Source organism: Anopheles coluzzii, chromosome 2 (genome assembly GCF_943734685.1).
Source record: "Anopheles coluzzii chromosome 2, AcolN3, whole genome shotgun sequence".
Lineage (NCBI taxonomy): Eukaryota > Metazoa > Arthropoda > Insecta > Diptera > Culicidae > Anopheles > Anopheles coluzzii.
The window spans coordinates 33,668,934-33,680,336 of record NC_064670.1 but is presented as its reverse complement, the minus strand read 5'-3'; the positions used below and the strand labels follow the sequence as shown (position 1 = coordinate 33,680,336).

The 11,403-nt window shown below is 49.7% G+C and overlaps 1 protein-coding gene across 2 annotated transcripts; it reads right to left on the bottom strand.

Annotated features, from left to right (window-relative positions):
- Nucleotides 1-5,421: 5,421 nt before the first annotated feature.
- LOC120948976 (uncharacterized) lies at nt 5,422-11,292 on the bottom strand. Of its 2 annotated transcripts, none has more exons than XM_040365885.2 (7): nt 10,770-11,292; nt 10,402-10,608; nt 10,102-10,328; nt 9,770-9,893; nt 6,686-8,947; nt 6,481-6,610; nt 5,422-6,392 (listed from the first exon to the last, which is right to left on the bottom strand). In XM_040365885.2, exons 1-7 carry the CDS (start codon nt 10,922-10,924, stop codon nt 6,366-6,368), a joined length of 3,132 nt encoding a protein of 1,043 aa, XP_040221819.2. In that variant the 5' UTR covers nt 10,925-11,292; the 3' UTR covers nt 5,422-6,365. The 2 variants fall into 2 exon arrangements, with proteins under 2 accessions (XP_040221819.2, XP_040221820.2); XM_040365886.2 differs by having other exon boundaries at nt 9,770-9,884.
- Between the last annotated feature and the right edge of the window lie 111 nt (nt 11,293-11,403).

Here is an 11,403-nt window from a genome sequence, read left to right as displayed (position 1 = left end):
GTACATTACGCGCCCGTTGTGCGCGGGATGTGTTTGTTTTTAAACTTAACATAAACCCACGCTCAGTGCGATTGTTTGATTGGGTTGTTCCGGGAAAGCTAACAAGCAACAAAACCTTACCACTGGCAAGAATGGAAGACGTTTCAGACAACAGCCGTTACACATGGATCTATGGACGCACGGGGAAGGCCCGGTCAAGTAAATGATGTGAAACTTTGCACCATTACACATTGGCACAAACAATCCTATTAGATAGCAACAATGCTGTTTTTCATGCCGTCCTACCTGTTGTACACGACTCTTGGGCACAAACAACATCTAGGCTAGGAGAAAGCATACAATGTCACCGTTTCCTTGCGTTAAACTTCTGTGCGCAAAGCTTTCTTCGTGCGCTTCGACTTGTTGTCGTCGACTAACTTTCAACATGACAACGGCTTCTGCTCAGCTCCCCACGGGATACCGGGCAATGAGATTATGATGCTGTCCAACGCTGGGATACTACCGTTCCGGGACCCATCGATCCGCTCCTCCTCCTCCACCTTGCGAACAGACCGGACAAACAGGCCGGAAAATTGCACCAACAATGGACAGCGGGCGAACGGTGTTTCGTAAGAAGGTCTTTAAAAGCGGAAGTGTGACGTGCTCTCGAAGCTTACTCGGAAGTCTTGGCAGATTATGAAAGCGGAAGTTTACAACTTTTCGAGACAATAGTAAATACGCTAGATGGCAATTAGGAGATTAGGAAATTGTGTTACTACTGCTGCTGCTGCTGCTGCGCAATGGATGGAGAAGGTGGAAGGTGGGCAGTGGATTTGGGGATTGTTATTGTTTTAAAGTGAGCCCATGAACAGTGGATGTAATGTTGTTGAAGATTATAGCGAGTACAATGTAAAACTTCTGCCAAAGCATCTCATAATGTTTGAGATAATTGTAGTTGGAAAGCAGTGAAACCTTAAAAAGAACACTTTCGTTCGGGGATTGTATAAATTTAGGTGTTTTTTTTTATTATTATACCTAAGCTCCATCCACAGTGATGAATTCCTAAAAACAGAAACATACATTGCAACAAGTTTTTTTTTCTTTATTATTATAGAGACTTATCGCAACAAGTGTGTGATGAAATCCGGGAAGCGAATGTTGAATGAAAACAACAACGCGCCTTCATGTATGCAATAAACTAATATAAACCTCTAATAATGGATGAAAAGTTGGCTAATCAATAAAAGTAAATTATTTTATTGCATTTTTTCCGTTTCGTTTATAAACCGCTCCCACATAATATTATCTTTATTTCCTACTGGAATGTAATTGTAAATTTTCCCTCAACAGCGATGAGATGAAAATGAAGTACACAACGCCTGAAAGTATGCAAAACAAGTACAGTTTACTAAGCGCCTAATGGTTTGTAAGTAAGCAGTTGTACTGGAATTTAAAGCAGTATTGCACCATAAATAATGATTACTTTTCCTTGCTAAACGCCTAAATAGTATGATAAACCATTTGTTTCATGTTGGTTTTAAATTAAATTGATTTATTAAACAAATGTTAAAAATACATTTTTTACTTACTTACTTACTTATCCGGCGCTACAACCGCTTTGCGGTCTTGGCCTGCCTCAGGAGTGTCCGAAACCGCTCACGGTCTCGCGCCTTCGTCTGCCAGTCCGTTATCCCGGCCTTAATGGCGGACGCCTCCACGCCATCTTGCCACCTCAATTTGGGCCTACCACGCCTCCTCTGTCCTTGTGGACGGCCTAAAAAGACTTTACGGGCTGGGTCGTCCGTTTCCATGCGTACAACATGGCCAGCCCACCGGAGCCTGGCGAGCTTTGGTCTTTGCCTCGTTTATCTGCAATCCGAGGTTCTCTGCCGCCTGCTCAATCCCTTGGTAGGCTTCTGCTACATAGGAGAGCCGCAGACCAATGATGTCTATATCATCAGCGTATGCCAGGATCTGGGTTGACTTATAGAAGATGGTTCCCGTAGTCTCCACCCTCGAGTCGCGGATGGCCCTCTCTAGCGCCAGGTTGAATAGGAGACAGGCAAGCCCGTCCCCCTGGCGCAGACCCTTGGTGGTAGCAAAAGGTCCTGAGAGTTTTCCATCCACCCTCACCTGGCATGTGACGTTGGTCATAGTCATTCTAACTTGCCTTATCAGTTTAGCCGGGATTCCAAATGAGCTCATGGCGTCGTACAGTTTTACCCTGGCTATGCTATCGTATGCGGCTTTGAAGTCTATGAAGAGATGGTATGTGTCGTTTCTGTATTCAGCCATCTTCTCAAAGATCTGCCGCATGGTGCAGATCTGATCAGTGGTTGATTTTCCGTTTCGGAATCCTCTTTGGTAGTTTCCTACTATCTCTTCGACGTGCGGGACAAGGCGATCCTGAAGGATCAGGGAGAATATTTTATAGGCGGTATTCAACATCGTAATACCCCTGTAGTTGTTGCAGTCCAACCTGTCTCCCTTCTTGTATACGGGGTAGATGATGCCGAGATTCCAATCACAATGCATCGATTCGCTATCCCACACCTCAGTAACTATTTGATGCAATTCCGTCGGTTCCGGGTGCCTTGTTATTTTTCAGCCGACGGATAGCCTTTCGTGTTTCTTCTATGCTAGGTGGCAGTAGCATGACACTATCTGCTAGTGGCGCTTCTAGCTGTTCGTTTAACTGGTCGTTGAGTAATTCATCAAAGTACTGAGCCCACCGCGAGAGGACCTCTGGCTGGTTACTAACCAGATCTCCATCCTTGTTGCGACAGCAGGTTACCTTAGGTACAACGTTGTTTCGGTGACCTGCTATGGCTTGGTAAAACTTTCGTGTTGGTCCGTACGCCTCTCTGGTTTGCTCGAGTTCCCGCATGTTTTGCTCTTCCAAAGCATGCTTCTTGGAGCGGTGAACTCGTTTATCTTCGCGTCTGAGCCGTGAATATTCCTCTGCGCATTTAAAACAATCAACATTTTTTAAAACAATAAAAAAATAGCAAAGACAACATAGTATGTAAGGAGTAATTAATTTCAAAAATGCATATTTATAGTCTATAGTGATCCAAGTCAATAAAATATTTGACGCATGTGAATTTTGAATATTCTAAATACAAATCATCGTTTGGAAATGTTTGAAAATATATTAATATGTTAACATATTTACAAACAAATACGCAAATACAAAAATTAAATAGAACTTCACTGGCTGGAACGGGTCAGTTTTTTTTAATTAAAGATCCAATATTTTTTAAAAGAACTTTCTTACTTACTTACATATCCGGCGCTTTTAATTAGCTACAACAGAATGTTTTCTCATGCTACCATACCTTACACAGTTGGGTAGCTTCGCGGCTGTCTTTCTAATTAATTTTACAACCATCGTTCGACCTTCGAACGGGCTTTTTATACCCTTTCCTCGAACATTCTTAAAACATTTACGATTGCCTACAGTGAAAGCACTCTGATGTAGCGCCTAATCCCTTTTTGTTGCTTTCGAAACGTAACGGGCCGTTTTATTTTCTCCCCCCTCGACCAACGGTTTTAACATTCGACAGTCTCTGTGCGTATCCCGGGAAAGCCACTGCGCACGGTGCACAGTAAATCGGTTGTGATTCATTCGCACGCGCATTCGCATCCCTTTTACGCATCGTGTAATTCAATTTTGAACCCCATCAGTCCCAAAGTGCTGCCGTCCTGGCTGTTGCCGGGGGATGGGGGGCTATTGTTATCGGCCCCATAACAAGATTCGTCCCCAGCACCCATTACACGGGCACGATAAATGTTTATACCTTCTAAAATTCTACCAGATGTGTACACACTCGCTACAGCTACAAATGGAGCTACAATTAATACGCGGGAACATTTTTTACCAAACAAAAAAAAGGGAAATGTCGCTGATGTGCCGTTGAAAATGTGTACCACAATGCAACAAAAAAGTAACTGACCATTAAACGACGCGCCGCCGAATGGAGATGATAAATATTTTTACAAGTTCGTTATGCTCGCGTACCAAAGCTCTGCGCTCTTTACACCAGAAGCGAGCCAGAATCGAACAGTATGCAATTTAAATGCTTCAAATAATAGCTCAACGATTCACGGAAACGAATTGCAAAGGCTTGCAATAACTGAGACACAAAAAAAAACACATTAAAATAGAAACCCTCACATAGCCATACACTTTTTCGGATGCATTTTATTGCATTTCTGGATTGTATTATAAAAAAAAAACCCACGCATTCCTTAGTGCGTATGCATCTAGCAGCATCATGTGCATTCTCCGGAATTCACCCTGCAATATAATGAAACTGTGTTAAACGCATACACACAATACACACTAACATGTTTCTGCTTCCACAGCCTACCACGTGCGTTTCCCTGGTGGTGCATCCATCGTGGTGCGCAATACGCAAAACCACGTGCAATAAATGCAACGAGGAAGATAATTTAAATTCCCCTTTTTGCTGGTGGAGGTCCGAACAAAGCAAACAAAAAACAGACACACAAACACATACAAAAACCGGTTGAACGGGTAGAAATCTATAAGCTGCCCTTTTTTTATTTCATTAAGTCATCACCACCATTACCTCTCTCCCGTGCCAGGACGGCAGGAAGAAACACTGAAACAACTTTATTCCTTCCCAACATTCACCCCAACGCTTGAGGGAAATATAGATGGGACAAAAGTTCCCGATCTTCCAGACTTCCAGCGCGTGTATTTGAACCTGCTGTTTGTCCTTTTGTTTTAAAGAGTTTTTTTGAATAATCAGCCACTCTTTTTTGTATATGCTTTACTCAAAAAATAGCCCCCGAATGAAGCAACTAGCACCGACCGTTCGGTGGCGCGCGCCCCCAAGAGACCTAGTATGGCTGTGGGTACGGTGGGGCTCAGGGTCGTACCCAGCTGGCTCGGGTGTCTGTCAAAACAGTCGCTCTAGCTAAAGCTAAACTTTGCCATAATTTATTCACATCATTGTTCGTCGCTGTTCGTCTGCAGCCACGCTGCTGATGCTGCTGATGCTGCTGCACATGGGAATGCAACCATAGGGACGATACTGTCACAGCTTTTGAGAAGGGGTTTACCCGAACGTATGAATACGAAGGAGGTAGGAACTCCTAGGAGGATGAATGGGAGTACACCCACACCACCACCTTCAGTGTTCGGTTGTTTCTGAATGATGAGTTAAAAATTAAAGTCCAAACTTGCTCCACCAGCTGACTAGTGTGATGCTGTCCTTCACCGGTTGGGAATTGGAGGATACAAAGCATTTAAAAGGGAAATTAAAGCTACTAAACTCTAAATCTTTTGACGAGCGTGTGCAGGTCGTTCTGTTTGTAGTCACATGGCAAATAGCAATAGATTGGTTAAAAGAGGTGTTTTGAACATATAATGTGCAGTATTATGCACAAATTGCACACGCGCCTGAAAGAATGTTTGGTTTCGTTTTTTTGCAGACAACCATAATGTGCCTTTTATTTATTACAATTTGTATATTCACTTACAGGATAAGCATAATGACATTTTAATTCACATTAGCTACAGAACGCAGTATACAGTAAGAAACGATTTCACCGGCCAATTCAAACGCGACGAGTACATTGCAAGATAATGCAACCGAAGAGTTTTTGTTGTAGTTGCCTTTTTCCCTCCTTCTCCTGCTTCTCCTCCTTCACACAATGCACTTTGCGATCCTCTACGCAGCGAAGGCGAGCTACAACAAATGCGCAGCACAATATAAATAAACGTTACCTTTGTTCTATTTCCTTTCCCGCTTTCCCCACCCCTCCCTTCTTGGTCACCCTTCTTCACGGAGTTCCCGACAGGCGGGCGCTTCAAGACCGTCTACTACAGCGATCGCGAGACGTCCAAGCGTGCCCAGCGGGACGATCCGTTGGAGTGGTGCTTCGTCCTTCGTCTCCTTCTGCGTGAGCACTACGCATCGTTCGCGTACACGATTACACGCATATTGTAATGTAGGCACGACAACAACAACAAAAAAAAGGGGACAGAAAGGAAAGCTGGGAAAATACGCGTGTACGTACACAACTAACGAAAATATTGCTAAACAACAACTAAGCGCATATCAGTCCCTAATGTGCCGCCCGTGGCTATGACGCCGTGCTTTGTGTTGTTGGCCTCTCTATATCCGCCAACGCCACCCCCCTTTCCCCCAACCGAGCGACACGGCTTCGACAATTTGGTTTGCGATTTGTTTTTTTGTTTCACTCACTCTCTCTCTCACTCCCACTGCAAATATGCTTTCATTTAGTTGAATAATAAATTTGAGTGCCCCGAATTATCCCTACCGAAGCGGAATCGGTATAGGACGCAGTGCAGATGCAAACGCGAATTGGTTGGTAAATGCTTCACGCGCCAACTAGTAGTACGCTCGGCGCGGGTTGTTCTGAAAGGCGTAAGAAATAGAGCGTCATTTTAGTGCTTAAGTTGTACTTCCCCTATCCATTCAAGTAACTCGGACTTCAACCACTTACCAACGGGTTCGGCCGGAACCGGTACGCCAGCATCATGCGCTTCCGGTACGCATCGTACTCGTTATCGTTCACCTCCGGGTTGTCCGGCGTGATGATGCCCAGGCCCTGATTATTGTCGCGCTGTGCGGCCCTGTGCGGAAGACAAAATAAAAACCGTCGCGTTAATGTCTCACCGAGCAACGGTACCGATAGCACCGCTACATACTTATTGATCGGATCGACAATGCCGCTTCCGTCCGCGCCCAGCCCCTGGCCCTGCTTCCAGCCGAGCTTCTGCAGCATCTGGAAGCCCACGTTGTCCTCGCGCAGCTTGTAGTCCTTGTAGTCGCTCAGGTTCGGCTGGCGGTTGTGCTTCTGCGCCTCGTACTTCTCCATAAACTTGCGCAGCTCCTCGGGCGGCAGAAAGTCCCCGATGTGGTGCTTGCCCTCCGACTGGCGCGTCAGCTCGTTCGCCCACTTCTGGGTCGCTTCCATTTCCTGCATGCGCAGCTTGTGCTCCCAGGTACCGCCCGTCGTGTCCTCGTCCGAATCGTACTCGTACTTGAACCGACCACTGTTGGCCAGCCGGTCTATTTCCTGCCGCTTGCGCAGCATGTCCTGAAAGAGCAGATTGATCTTGTAGTGGTCTTCCGCCTTCTTCCAGTCCTCCTCCGACAGGTTGGTGCTGCCAAAGTTTTGTCGCGCGTACGCCAACAGGGCCGGATCGGTGCGGCTCACGGTGGACAGCTTGGCCGATGGAAGGGCGGGCGGTGGCCCCGGCGGATGCACTGGCAGCAGCGGTGGTGGTGGCTGTGTGTGGAAGTTCTGCCCGGGGGGCGGCGGTGCTTGGGCGACGCCGGCCACGAACTGCGGCCCGGCGCCACACTCCACCTGACCTCCCCAGCGACTTTTGCGCCGCTTTGCGGCCAGCTGCTGTTGCTGCTGCTGCTCGGCCGAGCCTTCGGCGGCCCGTTTTCCACCCACCGTGGACGAGTGTTCCGCGTTGCGTGTTTCCGTTTTGCCACCGTTTGCGCCACCACCACCACCCTGCTGCTGCTGACCGGTGGCCGCCGTTCCCGATTGGTTCTGATCGTTGTACGACGCAAAGTCCGAATCGGTCGAGCTGTACTCGGGCCGACCGGAGCCACCGTCCGGCCGGGACGGGCCGGAACCGGCCTCGGCCAGCGTACCGTTGGCCTCGCGCAGCCGGAACTCTTTGTAATCCTCAAAGTTCGGCTGTCGATCGGACGTCCGGCGGAACCGCTCCACGAAACGCTCGTAATCGTCGCGCATCAGAAAGTCGCTCAGATGGCTCGGACGGACGCGCTCGTACAGGCGCGTAATCTCGCTGATCCAGCACATGATCGCCTCCAGCTTGACCGTGTTCAGGCGGCGCTCCTCGTCCGAATCCACCCGCTGCCCGTCGGTGGCGTTGCGCAGAAACCGATCGTGCTGCTGTATCTTCGCCGTCAGATCGTCGTACAGCAGCTGCAGGCGGTAGTGCTCTTCCGCCTTGCTCCAGCATTCCGGCGAAACGTCCGCCACCGTGCCGTAGTGGTGAAACACGTACTGCAACAGCCCAGGATTGTTCCGATCGATCACGGGCGGCGTCGCAGCAGCTGCTGCAGCTGCTGGCAGTGGTGGAGGCGGTGGTGGCGGGGGTACGCTCATTTGTCCCGCCGTTAAGGCCCACGGTCCTTGCTGCAGCTGTTGCTGTGGCGGTTTCTGCTGCTGCTGCTGCTGCTGCTGTTCCGTCCCTGCCCCGGCACCACCTCCTTCCTGGCTGCCAGCCGTACCCGTGCCGTCGGTGTTCTCACCCCAGCGCGACTTTTTGCGGTACTTCTGCCGATGGGCACGGGCACCACCACCACCAACGCCGCCACCCCCGCTGCCGCCCGTCGCACTACCGCCCGCGCCGGAGCTGCCACCGTTCTTGTCGTTCAGCGACTCGTTCGCACTGTCGCCCAGCCCGCCATGGTAATCGTCGTCCGAGTCGGTCGAGCTGCCGTCCTCGCGCCGATTGCCCGCGTCGAACGTTTTGCGCTTGAGATTCTTCAGGTTGCGCTCGCGGGCCTCCCGCACGTACTCCGTGTCCGAGTCCGTTTCCGTCGTCGACTTGTCGTCGTAAAAGTGCCGCTCGTCGCCGTAGAAGTTCGGCATCATGTGAATGGGAATCTCGCCCGCGGCGCCGGTGCCGGCCTTCGAACCTTCCGGGCCACGCGGTCTGCCGGTGTGCGGGTGCTGCTGCTGCTCCTGACCCTCGTCGATGATCGAATCGTCCAGCACGTCGGCCGGATCATATTTGGCATCATCATCATCCTCGTCATCTTCGCCATCGTCGCCGCCACCGGTCGGTTCGGTTGGATCGTTCATCCTCCTGCTGGCCACTGCCGGGCCGCCGCTATCGTGTTCCGCACGCGTCGCCCGACGCGCGTTGATCATCCGACGAAAGCCACGATACGCCTCCGACTGCTTATCGAACACGAACCTACAGGAGAGCAAATAAAAACACAAACAAGCCACGGCAGAAACGGGCCGATGGTAGTGTCGGGAAGGGGAGCAACCACCAGAAAGCGGGCAGGTCGGGAAGTTGGGGAAATGAATGGAAATACACATGAAAAAGGAAACAGAAGGATTCGTGGGATAGAAACAGAGAGAGAGAGAGAGAGAAAGAGAGAGAGAAGGAAAAAGAAAAGAAAAACGAAACAAAAATCGCACGTGAAATATTGTCAGATTTTTGTGTACAGCACGCATCCCAACCTGGACCCCTGGATCGTTATGCACCGTAAGGATTAACCTATACAGACGTCAACCGGTGCGCCGCCTTTTTGGACGTAAAACAACGGACTAACAACGGTGTACACCTTCGTACGTTAATCGGTAAATCATTTCCAAGCTTGTAAGAAACCGGAGCCTATGTTGCTACGCTGTCCTCGTACTGGTTAATGTCCACTATGCTAGTTGTAGAGAATTGAGCAAATTGAGCTGCATATTATGTGAAAAACATAAGCTTCACCTACGTTCCTGAACAAGTATGAATGGGAAGCTCTACATAAATCTTCACAAATTTCGACACATTTTCTATCTCCTCCATAATTAACAACTTCCTACGGGCATCTTCTCAAACATTAAACACTAACACTGAACTGGAACAGTTCCCCTTTGTTGCCTACACCTCCTACACGCCCCTTAACTACGAATCGCTCTACCGGCCCACGGCGCACCCACGAAACATACATGTGGCAAAGGGTAAAACGGTGTGGAAATATAGTAAATAGTATAAAGTGTAGTTAAAAAGTAAAACATTTACCAAAGCGACGGATGCAAATCATTTTTACGTGAACATAATTTATCTTCATAAACATCACCGATATCGGCAACCAATTGAATTAATTCTTCAACAGTGGTTGGTAATTTATCATGTTCTGAAAATACTATACAAAAATTATAACTAAAAGAGCAAACAGACCGGCAACTACCGGCAACCGGCGCACGGACGCGCTCCTGCCCAGCACAACGTACCGATGGAAAACACGGTGCCCGTTCCGTGTGAGGGACGGGGACACGCCATTTCCATCGTGTCCGTGTCGGCGGCATGGTCCGACGCGTGCTGCCGGTTGGTTCATCGGAAACGGTACCAACCTTGGCCGTGCGGTAGTTCTACCTCGCCACCGCCGGGACGGGCGGCACTGTCATCCGCGGCGCTGCTACTGTCGATCACCACCGGGGGCAGATCGTAGAACGGCTCGAAATGCACATCGTCCGCCATGGCCGGAAGCTGCGGTGGCGGTGGAGGCGGTGGTGGAGGTAGCGTCGGTAAAAGCGATGGCGGTGGTACGTCAAATTTGAACATCTGCTCGCTACTGGTGCTAAAAGTGGAACATCATTGTTATGGTATGGCACACAGTCACACAGACACACACAGATGGCAGGAAGACGTACCTGGCAGACACACCCACCGCTGTCGGGGTCGGCTCGACAGCAGCCGCAGCGTCCGGTTCCGGGACGATGGGCTTCACCTGGTCCTCGGTCTGTTTCACAATCTTCTCGCTCAGCTGCTTGAACCGTTCGAGGAATGAGCCGTCGTTGCTGAACGGTAGCAGCACCTTTCCAGACGTCGCTTCGGACGCTTCCGCCGTCTCCGTGGCGCTGATCGGTCCCGAGCGAACGGAGAGTACACAAAAACATTACATAAGACAACAACACAAGACTGGCGTTGTTGTCCCACCGGCTGATGGCCGGGCAGTAGGTGGGGCGGGGGGTGGGTAGGCTACGTCGGGAAAGAAATGGGCAGGGTGTGTATCATTTACCTTGTCGTATCCTTGGTCGCTTCGGCCGCGATCTGTTTCGCCAGCTCGAGCGTGCGCTGCTTCTCGAGTATTTGCTGTCGTTTCTGTGCGATCAGTTGCTCCTGCTTCGACATCTGAGCGAATCGCTCAGTACGGCTGAAGTTGATACGAGGCATACCGACACAACACACGCCCACAGCAACGCACCCAGCAACAGACGAGGGTGTGTGTGTGTGTGTTGAGTGTGGACCGGGAGCGGGTAGAGCAGGAACGAACAACCAGCCCCACCCTCCCAGCTAGACCGTTTGTGTACCGCCGATCCGGCTGGTGGCTAATCGCTTCAGCACGCACGGCGCCGGACACGTTGATCCTGGCGGACGGCTGGCAGACGGTACACGGTGCACTAATGCGTCTCGGCCAATCTGCTGCAACCTTCTTGCGTACACCTTGAAAATCGATAAAATTTTACCACTTTCGGACCACCATTGTCCAAATGTTTTCTTCTGCCATTGCCAAGAGCGTTGACAGCAGCAGCAACGTCATGACGGGATATAGCACAAAGAAGCTACTTTCACGCACACGGACGCAGCATCGTCGCAGCGAAATGCACTACATTTGCGGAACAAAAATAATTAATTTCTCTAAATGCCTCATA